Source organism: Cajanus cajan, chromosome 5 (genome assembly GCF_000230855.2).
Source record: "Cajanus cajan strain Asha chromosome 5, NIPB_CcT2T_4, whole genome shotgun sequence".
Lineage (NCBI taxonomy): Eukaryota > Viridiplantae > Streptophyta > Magnoliopsida > Fabales > Fabaceae > Cajanus > Cajanus cajan.
The window spans coordinates 1,766,001-1,785,980 of NC_138521.1; the positions used below are offsets into that span (position 1 = coordinate 1,766,001).

General features: G+C 33.8%; 2 protein-coding genes across 4 annotated transcripts; one reads left to right on the forward strand and one right to left on the reverse strand.

The window, feature by feature from the left end:
• Positions 1-15,767, forward strand: LOC109791550 (mediator of RNA polymerase II transcription subunit 15a). 3 transcript variants are annotated; one of them, XM_029269908.2, is made up of 12 exons: positions 1-254; positions 1,795-1,927; positions 3,040-3,151; positions 3,266-3,386; positions 6,498-7,715; positions 7,850-7,920; positions 9,649-9,723; positions 10,871-12,223; positions 12,380-12,724; positions 14,167-14,284; positions 14,480-14,568; positions 15,361-15,500. In XM_029269908.2, the coding sequence occupies exons 2-11, from the start codon at positions 1,818-1,820 to the stop codon at positions 14,524-14,526; spliced, it is 3,570 nt and encodes a 1,189-aa protein (XP_029125741.2). In that variant the 5' UTR covers positions 1-254; positions 1,795-1,817; the 3' UTR covers positions 14,527-14,568; positions 15,361-15,500. The 3 variants fall into 3 exon arrangements, with proteins under 3 accessions (XP_029125741.2, XP_020206445.2, XP_020206447.2); XM_020350856.3 differs by having other exon boundaries at positions 3-254; positions 14,167-14,370; positions 15,361-15,767; XM_020350858.3 differs by having other exon boundaries at positions 3-254; positions 1,804-1,927; positions 14,167-14,370; positions 15,361-15,767.
• A 1,986-nt stretch (positions 15,768-17,753) lies between these two features.
• On the reverse strand, positions 17,754-18,992 carry LOC109791549 (uncharacterized). The gene has a single exon (XM_083074707.1). It carries the CDS (start codon positions 18,828-18,830, stop codon positions 18,213-18,215), a length of 618 nt encoding a protein of 205 aa, XP_082930833.1. The 5' UTR covers positions 18,831-18,992; the 3' UTR covers positions 17,754-18,212.
• Positions 18,993-19,980: the final 988 nt, after the last annotated feature.

Genomic DNA, 19,980 nt, shown 5'->3' on the forward strand with positions numbered 1-19,980 from the left:
CATCGATAGTAATCTTGGGCAATTGAATTGTATTTGTCTAGGTATGGTTTGGGCAAGGACGCAGGGACAAGCCCTCTCTCTTATAAATGTAAATAATATATATATTTTAGAATCTGTGCTTTTAGCGTGAAAATTAGGTTATAAAGTGAGATTGATTTCACAATTAATTTTGGATTTGGAAGAGAATTAGCCTCAACAAACCTCCCTTCGGAGGAGGCGTCGCCGGACCAACGATTCCTCTCTCCGCCACCGCGGTACCGTCTCTCCTTCGTCTCTTTCGTTTATTCGATTCGCTTCCGTCAATTTATATATCGCTATTTCATTATCATATTCTCGCTGATTTTCATTGAATGCCTCGCTCTGTGTGTGTGAATGGTGATGCTGGAATTGGAATTTCACGATTGTTGAATTGTCTAATCCTGTGCTTTTGAAAATAAACGGAGAATCTGCATGGAAATCATGTGTTGAGTGTAATAGAATGCGAGGAGGAAGCCAAGGTTTGAGGAATTGACTAAGGAAAAAAAATATAAAGAAATAAAATCGGAGTAGAGGAGAACGGATACAAACTAGGCCTTTTGTTCTTTGTTCTAGACTTTAGTTACTTAAGATGAAAACGACTTTAGGGAAGTATAACATGAAGAACGGACGGACAAACTCTGACACAGTTAGTTTATAAGTGAGTTGTCAATTCGATTGATTTTATTTTATTTTGTTTTTATAAAAGTCAACATTTGCGATGAGAAATGAGATAACCATTGTGCTATTCTTGGTTTTGGAATAATCTTTGTGTCAATTTTAAACTCTAAATTTCTGCATAATGTGTAAGTTGTAACTGAGGATGCAATTTGGTTTCTTTGTTGAAATAATCCGATAACTAAATTTTCAGCACAATGTGTAATTTTTAACTAATGACGCAGTTGTATCTATGTTGAACTCGAATCATTCAACAACTCTACATTTGGTCACTTCAACAACTTTAATCAGTCAAGATTTATTAAAATTTTAATGTTCAGTGTGTTTTAGATAATTTATAAATATACCTGTTGCAAAAGGTCCTATGAGTTTCAGTTTCTTTGGCACTTGTTAGACACTTCCCATATGTCTATCCTCCAATATGGATAAGGTTTCGTCACTTATTTCTTCCGATATTGTATTTGGTTAAGCTTTTCTTTCATAGTCTTCAAATGAAGCATCTTGCTTCCTAAGCTTCCTTGGAAAATTCAGATCTCCTTGAATGGTGAAGTCTTTTGTTTGCACAGTGATTCTTAGTAAAATTAGCACAGATACAGCTTCATAGACCAGCAGAGAGTTGTCTGTTTTATGTGGTTCTAGTTCAGAAAGAGCCACTTATTTTTATATCAGTGATGCCAGTTTAGTTAGGAGTTATGGGGAAATATTGAATTTGGCCACATTTGGACAAACAATTTTATTAAACATTTATTGAATATGTTTATTTTTATATACTTGATTTGATAAGTTTTACAGTGAAACTTATTGAAATAAGCTAAAAGTATTTATAAGTCACTTTTGTACACTTAACCAAACACCTGTAAAATGTTTGATGATTAAATAAGTCCAAATAAACTCATGGAAACTCTTCCAAATGTGCCTTATTTCTTCTGGGTCTATAGTTCATGTTGATTAACCTCAGAGGTTTTGGAAATTGAAAGGAGCGAGCATGTTACTAGCAAGCCATAGCAACAGTGGAGATATATAATTTCTCTTGTATGTATATGTCCCCCCTTTACATGTTTTCCTTTTAAAGTCTGATTTGATTAGAACATTCTTGTATAGGTGCTCCAGGGAGTTTGAATTTGATGGATTCCAGTAATTGGAGAACTAATCAAGGAACTAACCCCACTATGGATACAAGTGATTGGAGAGCTCAATTACCACCTGAAGCACGCCAAAGAATTGTCAACAAAATGTAAGCTTCAATTTCAATACTGTATCACTGAGGTTATTTGGATACAAGTGTTTTTTTTACTGGTTGTTGCATGTCAAAATAAATTTAATAAGTGAATACTTTATCTTAAAATTGACAAAATTTCCAAAATGGTTTGCTTTTTTAGCCAAAGGGTTATAAATAGTGCATTATACTGCCACAGGGTTATCATTTAAGAGAATTTATACCGTTTTTGGGGCTAGCTGCTACGTGCTGCTATCTAGGATTTAAAATATTGGTTTGCCATGTAGAGAAGCAATTTTATCCAAGAAAATAGAAATACAAAGTGGTGGAAGAACTAAAACAAACATGAGACAAACAACACCTTTCTGTGTAATTTTCTTATTCTTTTGAAGTACACAACTTTGCTCCAAATTGTATTTGATATCTGAACAACAATAGTCAAATATATTCATTATCTTTTGCCAAATGAATGTTGTTAATTTGAATCACTACTATATTGAATTTTAATGTTGTATTCAAGTTCCATGCACAAGTTTTAGTATGATTGTAATTGGATGTTAATTTTATTATTATTGTTTACAATTTACTATACTAATTGTTTGGTGTTGCATTGCACAACTTCTTAGAATAAACATTCTTCGATTGGTGAGCATTTGGTTTGTCCTCCTTTGCACTTCTCTTTCATTTATTTTGGATATTTGGAAAGAGAAGGGAGAACAATGTTTTGCGAGTTTGATGTATTTGTAAGACTTTGGAGCTTTTGGTTAGAGTCTTAGAGAGTAGTGCCATTATAATTAAACAAAAAATCTGTCTTTGAGTGTACCACTTTAGGATTTTGCATTTGGTTCCTCCAATTTTGGTCACAGATGGATATTTAGAAACATTGGGTGGAAGGTGATTGTTGCTAAATACCTTATATCCTGAGAAGATGTTATTAAGATCATCATGGTAACCCATTAATCCTACTATTGCTCTTGTGAGTTTGGTGGGTCCCGGGTAGGGTGTTTCTCTGATGATTTCATCAACTTTTTACAGCTAATCATGTCTGTCTTTTAAGGATTGACTGATATTCTTAACATATCCATCGCTTGCATTTCTAAGTATGAAACTATTTTTGTTTTGTTTTGTAGAATGGACACATTAAAAAAACATCTTCCTGTTTCTGGTCCTGATGGATTGCATGAACTTCGGAAGATTGCTCAAAGGTTTGAAGACAAGATTTTTACTGCTGCTATAAGCCAGGTACATTCATTTTGAGAATTGAGGAGCCTCCATTTCATTTATGGTTACCTATGGAAATGTATACAGTTAAAAAGATTGATGGCTTGAGACAGCATTGGTGTTCCCTCTTTGCAGCCTGATTATCTTCGGAAAATATCTTTAAAGATGCTTACAATGGAAAATAAATCCCAAAATACCTTGGGTAGCAATATGCCACCAAATCAAGTTGGCCCTAGCAATAAACCTCCTGATCAAGGTTAGCATTTAATAGCCTTGATTTGGTGATTATATTATGATATGGTACCAAAGTGTCAAATCCTAATTATTTGTGTATAAATATTGGAAACAGTGTATTCAGCTCTCCTGAACTTTGGGGCATTTGAAAACTACTACCACGATCTTTAAAGTTGTCTCAATTATTCCCTAAATTTTTGTCATTAATCTTTTAGATCTTTCCATTTAACCTTTTATTAAATCCTTAACGGACGTGCCATGTAGCAAATTTGAAGTCCTCCATTTCTATGTAATTGGTGCCTTTTTTAATGTATTTAAATTCTACTTTTCTAACTTACAAAATGCAAAGCTTGATAGCAGGAAATTTGTGACCAATATGCAAAGTTTAGCTTACAAAAATTAAAATCAATTTGTTTGACTTGCTGGAGGATCTCATTGTCAATGCTTCTGTACTTCACAGAGAGTAAAATCCTCATTTTGTTTCTATATCCTTACACCACGAAGCACAGTGCTCCAACTCAATCAAACCTTAGAGTGACTGCAGCATGTTGCAGCCAATGCCACCTTGTGTCACTGAAGAATGTACCAAAAAACAATGTTATCAAATAACCGTTATGACGCTGCCACAAAGGTATAATGTGGCGATTTTGATTTTGAATCCCTCTGCCATTCACTATCCATTATTTCCTGTTATATGCCAGTGTCTGCCATATCCACCATGGCCATGGTTTTGTTGTGCTTATGGTGGAACTTCTCGTCCTTTTTTTTATTCTTTTCTCGTCTTCTCTTTTGTGAATCTCCTAAGTTGCAACCAAACAACTTTGGTAAGCCTTCTTAGGCCACCACCCTTGCTGGTAACCTAAACCATGGCGGCTTGAGCTTCGGAAAATTTTCCGGAAAACAAATTCGGCAACCCATAATAGTTCCTTTTGTTTTTCTTTTCTTCTTCCTTCCATTTCTTTCTTTTTTTTTGTTTGTTTTTCATCTTTTCATCATTTCTTCAAATGTTCCTAATCCCTTTCTCTCTTATTCTCTATGTGACTGTTCTTGTTCTTCATCTGTTCAATGTTTTTGTGCTCTGGTTTTTCAAAATTTTGGAATTTAGTTCTCCATTTTTTAGAATTTCATTATCATGTTCTCAGTTATGTTATTTTCTTTATTAAACCTATAATGTTGTTCCCGACATAGTAGTCAATCCCGGATAGCGGAGCGGAGCGGTCGACCCTAAAAATGGGATAGCAGGATGACACGGAGCGGGATAACCGCTATTTTAATATTAATTCATATATATTAAATAATTAATAATATATATATAAAAGCTAAAAAAACAAAAAATAACTCTAAATTCATGCATTAAACATTTTTAATAATATGCTAAATTAAATTTAATCAGAAATTAAAAATAAAATTTTCTGAATTAAATTTAATCAGAAATTAAAAATAAAATCTACTGAATTAAATTTATTCAGAAATTAAAAATAAAATCTGCTGAATTAAATCTAATCAGAAATTAAAAATAAAATCAGCTGAATTAAATTTAATCAGAAATTAAAAATAAAATTTGCTAAGTTAAATTTAATCAGAAATTAAAAATAAAATTTGCTGAATTAAATTTAATCAGAAATTAAAAATAAAATCAGCTGAATGAAATTTAATCAGAAATTAAAAATAAAATTTGCTGAATTAAATTTAATCAGAAATTAAAAATAAAATTTGCTGAATTAAATTTAATAGAAAATTAAAAATAAAATTCTGTTGCATAAACTAAAAAGAGAGAAGACTTAAGAACAGAAGACAGACGATGAGCGAAGTGAGGCGTGTCGGAGCTGGAGGCACGTCGGAGCTGGAGGCGCGTCGGAGCTGGAGTTCGTCGCGGAACTGGAGGACTGCACGTCCACGATCGTCCTCGAGAGAGAAGAAACAATCATCTGAGAGAGAGAGGAGAGGGAGTGCGAGAATTGAGAAACCAAGTGGTTCCGCGAGAGGGAGAGGGGAGCATTAGGGCAAAAAAAGCCCAATTGAAAAGACAGACTTACCCTTAATGAAGGGTATGTCGAAATCGCGCCGCGATTCCGCGATTTTTCCCCGCTCTGCTCCGCGCCGCGACACACATCCGCCACGCAACAGCAGCAAGATTGCGGGGTCAGGCTGCTCCGCTCCAAAGGCCGCTATTAACTACTATGGTTCCCGATTCTATTTTACTTATAGCACAATGTTAAGCAATACACACCCAACATTAAAGTCATGCATGCCATAAACTGCCATGCCATCCCCATATGTTTATAGCAGATTTTTGGCTCACTGTCTTAGACCGTTATTTGTTATTGATAATCTTGCCAACAAATACAAATGATCACACAAGAAGCTAAAAAGGCATGTATTTATAACAAAATTTTGCTGCTATATGATGTTTAAGTCGTTAGTAGTTACAATTGTTGGGATTCAACGGATGTGGAAGATAAAACTTAATCAGTTTTTGATGATGAGAAAGTGAACATTGACTTTGATATGATGATTTTCATTGATCAGTGCGGAAGAAAACCATTCTCTTTGTAGTTATTTATTTATTTTCGAATTTGGTATTATTTTTAGTAATGGAAATTACTGAAATTAGATAAAATTGAACTTAAAACAATAAATTACTGAGTGGATGGTTGATATTTTTCCACATGGCTTTCTGTTAAATATTTAGTCAAGCATAAAAGTAGTTATCGACTGGAGTAGTAGTTAAAATTTAAGGACTGATTGAGATGACTTTAATGTTCATCATGTAACTTTACATTTTGCAAATGCCCCAAAATTTAAGGGAGCCAAATACACTTTACCGTTGTATATTTGATTAAATTTTGTCATCCTGTTGTTTTCGTAATTATCCTGATTTTTTGAACTGTTCATATTTGTAAGCTGACGATATTGAGACTATACAGTATCCTTTGGCTTGAAATATAATAAATGAATAAAGTTTTTGCTGTATTGGCCATTATATTATCCTTGTCCTTTGTCTAATTTTATTTCTTTCTTCTGAAATTTTATGTTCACATTCTCCATATGTTATTAAAATCGTATCATACTCATGTTATATTGTGATCAATATTTTTTTTCTTCTCACCCAGGCAAACAAATTTTTTCATAGGACTTGTTTTGCAGCCTCAAGTTCAAAATCATGGGCAACAACATTCTATTCCTTTGCCTAATCAGCTCCAGCCACATCAGCAGCTTCTATCTCAAAACATTCAAACTAATGTTGCGTCTCAACCTAACCTTCCACCTGTATCTAGTCTATCCCAGACTCCCAGCCAAAATATTGTCCAGAATTCCAACATACAGAATATACCTGGGCCAAATTCAGTTGGGAGCACTATTAGCCAAAATTCCAACTTACAGAATATGTTTGCTGGTTCTCAGAGACAAATGCCAGGAAGGCAGCAGATTGCTTCCCCACAACAACAGCTGCAAGCACAGAATCAACAACAATATCTTTACAACCAGCAGCTTTTGAAGCAGAAGCTCCACTTGCAATCTCAGATGCAGCAGCAGCAGCAGCAACAACAAAACCTTCTGCAACCAAATCAGTTGCAATCTTCTCAGCAATCTGTTATGCAAACTTCATCTGTTATGCAGCCCTCCATGATGCAAACACCTTCTCTACCTAGCCTTCCACAGAATCAGCAGTCTACTAATGTTCAACAGTCAACGCAGTCCATGCAGCAGCAACATTCACAAGTTATCAGGCATCAACAACAAACACCGGTGACTCAACAGCAACAACAGCTTATGGGGCCTCAGTCAAATACGACAAACATGCAACATCCGCAGATGCTTGGGCAACAGAACAATGTTGGTGATATACAGCAATCACAGAGGATGCTTTCACAACAGAATAATCTTGCGAACATGCAACAGCGACAGCAACAGTTAATAAATCAGCAAAACAATCCATCTAATATACATCAACAATTGGGAAACAATGGCCCTGGGTTACAGCAGCAACATTTGCTTGGACATGATTCTGGCAACACAGAGATGCAAACAAGTCATCACTCTGCACACATGCTGCAACAATCAAAGGTTCAAATGCAGCAACAATCACAACAAAATACATCAAATTTGTTGCTACCTCATGTACAGCAGTCACAGCCATTGGGTTCACAACAACAATTAATGTCACAGATTCACACTCAGCCAGCACAGTTGCAACAGCACTTGGGTTTGCAGCAGCAGCCAAATCCCTCACAACGAGATATGCAGCAAAGAATTCAAGCATCAGGGTCCTTGCTTCAACAACAAAATGTTCTTGATCAACAAAAACAGTTATATCAATCTCAAAGAACTCTTCCAGAAACGTCAGCAAGTATGTACTTGCATCCATGTATTTCCCTGTCATTATATTTTTTTCGGAAATAATAGTAGCTATAATAGCAAATGCGAGTTCTCTTCCACATTCTGAGCATTGTACATGCATATTTCATTATATACCTATTGTAGCTTCTCTGGATTCTACAACACAGACTGCACAACCAAGTGGGGTAGATTGGCAAGAAGAAGTGTACCAGAAGGTACAATGCCATTTTTCTTATCACTTTTATTTGCGCAGATTTCCCTAATTTCTGTAATTAGGACATATTAGGATAGACTTAATTCCCTTCAAATCCTATGTTACATATATTATAATTAGTAATTGTACTTCTATTCAAAAATAATTAGTTATTGTTTGTACTATAATCAAATAATATTCAGATATTTTCTCTTTAAAGTTGGTATAAGAGCTTTCAATCTTTGGACTGGGAGACAGTACTTCCTTTCTCAGAACCCTAGACTGCCTTCATAGTGTACACCTCCAATTTTTTTGCTCTTATTGGCTGTTTTATTCTCCAATAGATCAGCTTTTATTAGCTTTTTTTTTTTAATCTTTATATAGTTGTTTCTCCAACAAGTCAGCCATTAGTATTGCATACAACTTAATTCAATATGATTGAATATAGCATGTAATGATTGACTAACACTTAATCAAGAAGGAACTGGATAATGGTCTTACAGCTATAGCATATGTAGGGTGTTAATTTTAAATGTACTGACCAAGAGACTTCCCACAAAGCTGTTCCAAGAACATACTAGCAAATTAGCAGTGATAGATATTCATTTCCTAGCTTGAGGGTAATTGTTCTGTTGCATAATTAGCTCATTTTTTGTTTGTTTGTAAACCAGGTTAACTTTATTAGAATCAGTCTATATATATCGTAAATAGAAGTTCTATAATTTATTCATTTGCTAGCTTGAGGGTAAGTGTTCTGTTGCATAATTAGCTCATTTTTTGTTTGTTTGTAAACCAGGTTAACTTTATTAGAATCAGTCTATATATATCGTAAATAGCAGTACTATAATTTATTCATTTGCTAGCTTGAGGGTAAGTGTTCTGTTGCATAATTAGCTCATTTTTTGTTTGTTTGTAAACCAGGTTAACTTTATTAGAATCAGTCTATATATATCGTAAATAGCAGTACTATAATTTATTCATTTGCTAGCTTGAGGGTAAGTGTTCTGTTGCATAATTAGCTCATTTTTTGTTTGTTTGTAAACCAGGTTAACTTTATTAGAATCAGTCTATATATATCGTAAATAGCAGTACTATAATTTATTCATTTGCTAGCTTGAGGGTAAGTGTTCTGTTGCATAATTAGCTCATTTTTTGTTTGTTTGTAAACCAGGTTAACTTTATTAGAATCAGTCTATATATATCGTAAATAGCAGTACTATAATTTATTCATTTGCTAGCTTGAGGGTAAGTGTTCTGTTGCATAATTAGCTCATTTTTTGTTTGTTTGTAAACCAGGTTAACTTTATTAGAATCAGTCTATTTATATCGTAAATAGCAGCAGTACTATAATTTATTCAGAAATAATACGCAGACATTTTCTTGTTCAAGTTTTACATTAATGTTAAGTGATTTTTCTTTTGTCACTATCCTTTTTATCCTCTTTTAGTTGCTGCCAACCTGCCATTAAGAAAGACTCTTTGTAATTATTCATCTGATGCTGTATTGATTTGTACAGTATTGCTATAGTGAAACTTGTCATTTATTATGCCCTACAATAAACAGGAAAACAAACTTCTTGTTATTATCTCTGTTAGTGTTAAGTAGTGATGAAGATGTTTTCGCATGAGAGATCTGAGTTACTGATATTTTAATTATTTGATTCTGCTAATTTCAACCTACACATACAGACCATGCAAAACCTCAAGGTTACTAATGTTCTGATATTTGATTTGCTGATTTCAATCTACAGCTCCAAACCATGAAAGAAAGTTACCTGCCAGAGATGAATGAAATGTACCAAAAAATTGCTAACAAACTGCAGAAGGTATAGTTACAATTACTTTTTGACTTGTTAATTGTCGACCTGTTTTATGCAAAAAACAATTTCCCAGCCAAAAGAATTGAGTTCTACAGTAGGCTTTGTTGGTAATTTTTCATGTTGCTTAAAAGGAAGTTTCTAGCAGAAATGATTAGTGTTGATAAGGGTGAATTTTTTTTAACAATACTTCTGGGATTCTCCACCCATTACATGTGGTTAGCCACATGTGTGAATATGGTTAACTTTACCTTACAAGTTGTTAGGACTTTAAATGTGGATATGGACTCAATGGGTCAGATTGCACATCAGTAACATAAGCCCAGTGTGAAGAGTCTGATAGGAAAAATAAGAAGAGGCAGGGAAAGAGTGATGAGGTGGCAGAGAGAGAAATGGATGAGCAAATTGTGTGACAGGGATTCTATTATATGGGAGGTCGTGTAGACCTGTAGGGTGAACAATTTTCAGTTAGGGATAGAGAAATGTCTATTCTCCCAAGTAGCTTAGCTCGGTGGGCAGTAGGGATATGCCTTCCTCTGCATTTTCCTTCTATACCAGAAATAATACATTACTTGTTTTCCATTATTTATCCATTTTCCCTGTTATTTGTTATCATGTGTTTCAGGATTGCATCAAGTAGTTAAGAGTAAATGAATATTAGTGTAAAATTATTAAAATTGGTTCAAAAGTGATTCTACTTTACCATCCAAATAAAATCAGTTCTTTTAAATTCATCAATATTTTTTTTAATCCTAATATTTCCAAAATCAATTTTCCCTAAATATAAGGCAAATATACCCTTTAACAGATGCTATTGATGAAGCATATTTTTCCATGGCAATCATCATGGTAAGTACTAGAATTTGCAGCCTGTGTGAAGCAATAAATACTATCAAGCCTTTAGCCCATTCTTAAATAGAGTGCAACACTTTATTCCCAAGTATTTTCTTATAATTTATTAGATGTGCAGGAATTAAAATAAAAAATATCAACAATAATGCAAAAGTATTTAATATCGTGGGAATCCAGAAAGTGTGTAATATTTATTTTCTGTACTCTGCAGGATTTATTCGTAAATTAATCTATTTTGTGTTTGCTTTTCCTATTTTGTGTTTGCTTTTCCTCTATCTAATCATACATCCGCCTTTTTTATCAGCACGATTCTCTTCCCCAACAGCCGAAGTCAGAGCAGATTGAAAAGCTGAGGGCATATAAAATGATGTTGGAGCGTATGATGGAAATCCTACAGATTCCCAAGAACAACATTTTACCTAATTTCAAGGAAAAACTGGGATCATATGAGAAGCAGATTATAAATCTCATAAATTCAAATAGACCCAGGAAAGGCATGTCTTCAGTGCAGCTAGGACAGCTTCCCCCAACTCATATGTCCTCCATCCAACAGCCACAATCTCAAGTTACTCAAGTACAGTCTCATGAAAATCAAATGAACTCTCAGATGCAGTCAACAAATTTACAAGGTTCTGTACCAACCATGCAACAGAATAACATTGCAAGCTTGCAGCACAATTCTTTGTCTAGTGTATCAACGGGACAACAGAATATGATGAATTCAATGCAACCTGGAACTAATTTAGATTCTGGACAAGTAAATTCTGTGAACTCCCTTCAACAGGTTCCAATGAGCTCCCTCCAACAAAACCCTGCTACTACTGCTCAACAGACTAACAATAATTCCTTATCATCGCAAGGTGGGGCAAACGTGATTCAACCAAATGCCCTTCAGTCAGGTTCTAGTGCACTTCAACACCAACTGAAGCTTCAGCAGGAACAGCAGATGCTGCAGAGTCAACAATTTAAACAACAATATCAGCAGCGACAACAATTGATGCAGAGGCAGCTCCTGCAGCAGCAGCAGCAGCAACTACACCATGCAGCAAAGCCACAGCTATCTGGGCAATTGCAGACACATCAAATGTCTCAGCTTCACCAAATGAATGATATAAATGATATAAAAATGCGACAAGGAATGGTTGTTAAACCAGGAGTCTTTCAGCAACATCTTGCGTCGGGTCAACACTCAACGTATTCCCATCAACAGCTGAAACAAGGGAGTGCATTTCCTGTTTCATCACCACAACTGCTTCAGGCTGCATCTCCTCAGGTTCAGCAACACTCATCTCCCCAGTTTGACCAGCAAAATCATCTCCCATCTAAAACAAAAGTTGGAACTCCTCTGCAATCTTCTAATTCACCCTTTGTGGGACCTACCCCTTCACCTCCTTTGGCTCCATTTCCTATGCCAGGAGAATCTGAGAAGTCCATTCCTTGTGTTTCATCAATATCAAATGCTGCAAATATTGGACATCAACAAACAGGGGGTGCAGTAGCACCAGGTCAATCACTTGCCATTGGGACTCCTGGGATATCAGCCTCTCCTTTATTGGCAGAATTCAGTGGTTCAGATGGTGTGCATGGTAATACTTTAGCCACCACTTCTGGGAAGTCAACTGTTACAGTGCAGCCTGTTGAACACTTAATTAATGTGGTTAGTATATATGCTTATATGATGCTAGCTTGATCAGATGTGTACCTAAATTTTGACTGGATTTGAAAAATTAAAGAGTGAAAAGGTTCCTTTAATTATTTTATTGCTATATTCTTGGAATTATACATGACATTTATGTCTAAATCATGATTTTAGGTGAAATCAATTTCTTCTAAAACATTAAGTGCTGCGGTCAGGGATATTGGTTCAGTTGTCGTCATGAATGATAGAATAGCAGGATCAGCTCCAGGTAATGGATCCAGAGCAGCTGTTGGTGAAGACTTGGTTTCCATGACTAATTGTCGTCTTCAGGCTAGAAATTTCATTACTCAAGATGGTTCCAATGGAATTAAGAGGATGAAACGTTACATCAGTGCTATACCGTTGAATGCTGTATCATCTGCTGGTAGCATGCATGATAGTATCAAGCACATAACTGCTTCTGAGACTTCTGATCTGGAGTCAACTGCAACATCCAGTGTCAAGAAACCAAAGATTGAGGTAATAAATTGTATGTTTTTAACTGTTATATTTTATTTTATAATTGACATCTTTTTCTGTCAATGATCTTTGTTCCTTGTGATTATAGATGCATTGTGATTTACAATGGATTTGTACACATGAATTATAGATTCATTGACATGTTATCTACACTACTTCTGCACAACTTTTTATTTAATCTACTGCCTTGCCTGACTAAAAGTGCAAGTGTTTTTCTATTTCTGATTATGAAAAACTGCACAAAGGAAAAAAAAAGTCAGTTAAATTTAGAAAAGCGAGTGTACGAAGTTGCAATTTTATTTTCTCATTTAGACAGTGGACACAGAACTTGGAATTCATGAAGTGTACTTGTGATTCCGGCTAACCACATGAACCAGACTACAGATTTTGATCCCTGAACTTCAAACACGCCTAATAGTAGTAGCATAACATAGGGTATTGGAGTGGGAAAAGGGGAGAAAGGAAGAAAGATGTAATTTAATAATTCAATTTGACTTGTCGTATACTTGTATTCTACTAAAACACGAGTTATTTGCAATTTTGCATGCCTTAGTATTAAATGTGTAGAAAATGGGGAAAAATTTGTGTCTTTTCTTTTGTATTTGCATGTTTAGTCAAATATTTGAGACAACTATTAAATTAGAGATTTGTTTTTGTTGAAATTGGACTATTTAATCTAGTAAAACAGCCTTTCAAAGATTCAATAACCCACTCTGTGGGATTGGTTATAATGGTTTTGCTAAAATCATTCTGTCTTTCACTCTACCCATTCATTTGATCCATTTTTCTTCTAGAGCCTCTATTGGTCTTTCACCTCCCACAACAAAACCATCGTAGGCTAGTTTGTCATTATCTCCTCAGTAGGTGTTACTCCTCAGTAGTAGTCCTAATCTTATTAAATGTTTCTAAATGATGTAGAAATTACCAATTAGTAAAATATAAATAATAACAACCAATCAAGATAGACAATTATAAGAGTAGTTGTATGTCAATAAGAAATTATTTAGTGGTCAAGTTGATGCATGTACTACATTAGTTTGTCTCATGTTTTCTTACAGTCTTTATCCACCACATTTAGTAACAACGACCAAGTATGGCATAAGCTTAAAAGCTTAGAACCTATTGTTGGTGTGAGTAACCCATGTAATATTATTTAAGTTGTTGATGTAATCATGTAGCACGTGGGCCTTCCATTAGATTCATCATTTGATGATGACTGACTAGAATTTAATTTGATTTGGATACTTAGTAAAATCTGTTTGTGTTTTATGAGAGCATGATGTTTCATCGGATTATAAGTTTTAAAAGACATTCAAAGTTACTATTGCTAGGAAACCACATAATTGCTGGATTTTCCCTAGAGTTACCATGTAATTTATCTGCTGTATTGGTCTTTCATTTGAATGATTTCTGATATGGAATTTTTATGACTTATTTGGTAGGTTAATCATGCCCTTTTGGAAGAAATAAGGGAGATCAATCACCAACTTATTGACACAGTAGTGGACATAAGCGATGAAGATGTTTTTGATCCAACAGCTGCTGTTGCTGCTGCTGAAGGTGCAGAAGGGATCATTGTCAAATGCTCTTTCATTGCTGTGGCTCTCAGCCCTAGCTTAAAATCCCAATATGCTTCAGCCCAGATGGTGGATTCCCACTTCTGAGATCTAACAACTACGACCCTTTTAAAGCTTTTATATTTTATTTCGCTTATTTATTTGCTTATAGCCTTATTTGTGTTTTCTTACTGTACAGTCACCTATTCAACCCCTGCGTTTGCTGGTTCCTGCAAATTATCCTAATTGTTCTCCCATACTCCTAGACAAATTTCCAGTTGAATCCAGGTGAGATAATGAGCAGCATTTTTGTATCTCGTGTTATAAATTTTTGAAGGCAATGACTTAAATGATCTAAAAAACTTGGGGACCATGCGTGATCCATAAATCAGAGTTGTCTATTTTATATTATTTAATGAAAAAATAAATATTTTATAATATAAAAAGGATAAGTATGGACCGTTCTTGTGCCTAAATTTTGGGAGCAATCTACACCAAAAAATAAAAAATGAAAATTTTTGGGAGCAATGTAAAAGCCCTCCAACAAAAACTACGTATTCTTCTCAAAACAACAATGTTGATGGTACATTGGTGTTTTGCTTTATCAACAGAAAGGGAAAATATTCATATCCTTTAAAAAACTTCCATAATCATGACTCTAGTAGTCTTGTTTATTTCATGCATGAAACATTTGTAGGATTATATCAGACTGAGTATTTAAAGGTTAAAGCTGATTATGTTTGATATGAGGGTTAAAAATAAAGGTGAAAATTCATGGATTTATTTTTTTTGCAAAATTATATTTAAAACTTGTCCATGAATATATTTACTCCCAATTTTACCCCCTAACCATATTGAGTCTGAAGATACCTCTTAACTAATATCGTTCTGTATCTATATGCTTTTATTGATGTACCATATCACTTCTTTATTCTGCTTTTAAGTCTCTCAATCACCAATTCTTATGCATTAATATTTTTAGGCTTGCATCTATCTCATATATATAGATATAGAGACCATGCTCATTGCACGGAATTCAGAAATATTATGCTCATTGCGTTTGTCATTCTATTCTTACAGTAAGGAGAGTGAAGATCTTTCAGTGAAGGCAAAGTCAAGGTTTAGCTCATCTTTACGCAGTTTATCACAACCTATGTCACTTGGGGAGATAGCTAGGACTTGGGATGTTTGTGCTCGCAATGCTATTTCTGAGCATGCTCAAAAGAGTGGTGGAGGAAGCTTCAGCTCCAAGTATGGAACTTGGGAGAATTGCTTGACCTCCAATTAATGTTCCTTACAGTAACATGCAGACCTTTTTGTTTCGGCCAGAAGTTGCCGCCAAACATTCTGTTTCTATTTATATGAGCAATTATTAGATGTAGATAAAAGCCTAGTTATGAAGTACCATACCATGAACTCTGTCCATTTGTATATACTCTTAGCATTTGTCAAGGTAATAATCATGATTGGGCTGTATTAGTGGAAAATTGTTTCAATTATTGTTTACATTATTCTATTTCATTTTAGCTTTATAATTGTTGCTCGCTTAGTTTTGATGAGATGAATTTGATTTTTCTATATATTGTCTTTGTTTTATTCAGGATCAATGGTTATAATTGATCCTATTATCCTATATTATGGTGCTTGGTGTGACGCAACATAGATATGTCAAGACAAAGGGATATAACCAATAAGTGCTTAAAATCTTTTTAGGAGATAATATCTCTTTAATTGGATCAAACCATCCTTATAATAAGTGTTAATGTAGGACTCATTAGGTGAGGGAAGACTGATATATACCTTGGGGTTGCCACGTCGGATTGTCACATGTTAGATCACTAACTGGCAATTTCAGAAGTTGTGCTCGCAGGATCAAGACATTAGACATACAAGCGAATCAATATACAATGCCTTTATTTTGTGTATTCTATTTTTTAAGCAGTTCAAATCAAATTTAAGTTTCACTCATTCAAATCGGTTTATCGGATTGAATGGCATGGAGCTTAATTCTTTCAAATTAAAGTTGTTGAAGCAAAATATGCTCTGGAAGGGTTGTGATTGATACAAGCTGAATTGCTATATTCCTTGTCTCATTTGCTTTAGCGGACATTCATTGTTATTGCTAAGCCCGTGATTGCCAAGTCTAAAGAAAAAGAAAAAAGAAAAAAAAGGTAACCTCTTCTTAACATGGAAGTAAATGCTAGACTATAATAATTGAGTTAATCACTTATACACTGTCAGTGTAAAGGTTTTTTACACTAGGAATCAATTATATTTTTTAATTGTTCTATGTCACTGTTAAAAATAAATATGTTTATAGTGACATGGCATAATTAAAAGATATAATTGGTTGTCAGTATAAAAAAATTTTACACTAACAGTGTATAGTTGATTAACTCATAATAATTATACCAACAAAATCAGGGTCTTTAGTGTTCACCGAAACATGGTATTTCTAAATTGGTTAATGAAGTGTGGGATGAAAATAGGTCAGATTTTAAATAAAAATTTATGGTTTGATTTCTTTAAAGTCTAATCTGAATTGCTTAATAAAAATATCAAGTTTAGACAATTTATTTTAAAAGAATGAGTTTAGACTTATATAAAAGACTGTTAAACTTGATAAACTAATCTATTTATCTATATAATATAGTAAAAAATTAATATACATATATTATTTGAATGAGATTATCTTGAAATTATCTCATATACAATAATATTTTTTTAGTTTGTTATCATAATTATTTTAATTTGTTAAAATATGAGTCAATTATTTAGAATATATCAAATTACATATAGAAAATATTTAAAATATTTTTTATACGTTTCATTATAAATTTATAGGCTTACAGTTTATGTGTGATTGTATGCTAGTATATATGATTAAACATGAATTATTTATCTAAAAAAAAAATATTAACTTTTCTCTTTTTGTGACATTTTATATATTTCAAATTTTAAAATTTAATAATATTAAGCAAATTATATTTTATCACACAAATTAAAAAATAACTTGTAATGACATATTTAAAAATAAATTTGATGAATTTTAAAAATTAAATTTATTGTCCTAATTAATATTATTAATATAAAATATATTTTAAATAGACTAATAGATAAAGTTAGACTTTAAAAAGATAAGATAAAACATATAAAAAAAATTTATAATAAATAATAAATCAGAGTTATATTTTAATTTTGTAAAATACATCTAATCAATATATGCAAAGCCTAAGCTAGCCTTTGTTATTTTCATCCATAAAGAAGTGGCACCATTTCAGAAGTTAGAGTCTAATCTATTGTCACCACTTTGAGTAAAGAAATGGACAGTATTTTGTTACATGCGTAGGGCGCGGGGCACCTCCATCGTTGCACGGTTCAGACGAGAATCAAGTAAAATAATTATTTGCTGATTGGGAGAAAGGCTCGATGAATCAAGGATTCAAACTTCAAAGACCATAATCATTGCCAAGTAGTAAGTATCAAGTATTAAATATACTTTGTTAATGTGTATTGTCAACAAGAAGACATTACATTGCACAAACCCAAGTCAAGCCAAACTGTTTGGGGCTTCAAAGTTGCTACAGTAACATAACTAACATCTACCTCAAATCATTCTCCCCCCATAAACACGCTAATCCAATACAAATTTTTCCCCTATCAAAAAAGCTAAAGGGCATGACATGAACATACAAAAGCAAAGTAGACAATCTCATTACCGAAGCAGACGGGTGCATGCTAAAGTTATCCATCCGCGTGACCCACACCACTAATGAATAAATAAATAAATAAAAAGCAGCAACAAAAGTATGTGGTGGAAGAACCCAAAAAACCCATCTCTCACCAAGCAATTAAAAATGAGGGATAATAGAGTTAACCCCGAAAAAGAGATCCAAATTAGAAAAATGAAAAGTTTTGATTTTCAATTTTCATCAATTTGGCTTGAGATCCTGGAACATGGTATCCCACCTGATTTCTTCAGTAGCAGCTGATGACCAGTACCCATCATCATCATCAACATCAACATCAACATCATCATCATCAACTTCCTTTTGGAAATGGTAAACCATAGGATTAGGACTAGTGAAAGCATCAAGAGCAGGCACCACAGTAGGACTTCCATTTGTGAGCAATAGCCTCTCTTGCTTAGCCACCACCAACTTTTTCTTGTTCCTCTTCATCACATGACTACTCTTCCATCTACTAGGCCTTGTCCTTGATGATGGCACCACAACAAGTGCTGATGACTCTTCCTCACATGAGCCAATGAACGTGCGGATGTAATTAGCCAAACACCTCTTTGTCCTCTTGATCGCCACCATGAGCCTTGCCACAGGGCGTGGTGGTGGCCTCTTTCCCTTCACTTTCCTTGCAAGCTTCAGAATCTCTAGCCTGTGCTTCGCTATGGAGATTCCCATGCTCATCAGAAACTCGTGGTTGAAGTATATTATGTCTTCTTCTTCAAGCTCGTTGTGAGCAAAAGTGAGGCCATACTCGTACACTAAGGTTGGCTCAAGACCTGTTTTGGAGAGCCAGGAGAACCAATCCATAGTTTCAAGGAATGTGTGTTGTGTTATTATGTATGACCTTCAACTTCAAGAGTGGTCTATATATGTATATATATAAAGAATGGTAAAGAGAAACTGAAAAAGTGAAAAGAGAGTGGTTTTAGTCTAAGGAGTGACTTGGTCTTTGTAGTAGGGTGGCTATGTGCTTTAAATTTCTTTTTGTGAAATCGGTTATATATTAGTTGAGTCTTGAGAGTGACTAAAGAAAAAGTAAGAATAACCACCGGCTAGGAATTGATAACTTGTACCAGATTTTTTCAATTTAATTATTGATATCAAGTTTTAATATTATAAAGATTATTTCAACTTAATTATTGATCTTGAATTTTAGTTTTAGATATATAAATGATACAAAATTATTTCAATTTAATTATTGATTTTGCGTTTTTATTTTAGATATATAACTATATTAAATATTTAGAAAAAATTTATTGTTTATTATATTCAATTTAATTGTATCTATAGATCATACGTGTAATCTATAATAAAATAAAATAAAGTAAGCATAGGGGTGTGTGGGGTATGTAATGTAACCCACCCATGTTCATGTTCCCTCCAAAAACAGTCCCTTGTGATCAAACTTTGAGGAGTGAGTGAGACCTAAGAATAAGAATTTACTGTGGAAATTTGATCCCATGAATCACGGGTTAGGGAAAAGTGCTCCTCCCTTGTGGGGCCACTACTACTTGTTTGGTGTTAAGAAATTAATTAATGTAAGTTAGAAAAAAGAAAGAAAAAAAAAAACTGAATCCATTCAGGCCTTACGTACAAAATTGACAGTGGCTTTGATTAAACGAAAAGCAAGCAAGGCATTCCATTCTTTTGCTATAAAATGAATTACATATGATTGAGAGTTGCACTTGCTTGTGGTAAAAAGAGGATAACTTTCTAGTACTAGTACAATCTCCTCAACTTATTACTCGGATTAAGTCTGTACTTTAGAAAAGATAGAAATAAAATAAAAATAGAGTAAACATCGTTTGAATGGATAAAAGTAAGAAAGAAAGAAGCAACGAAAATTCTTTCTATTTGTTAGGATAAATAGAAAGAGAGAGAGAGTATAAATAAATAAATTGTAAAAAGATTCCTATACTAATTAAAAAAAAAAAATTGAATTTGATATAAAATATTG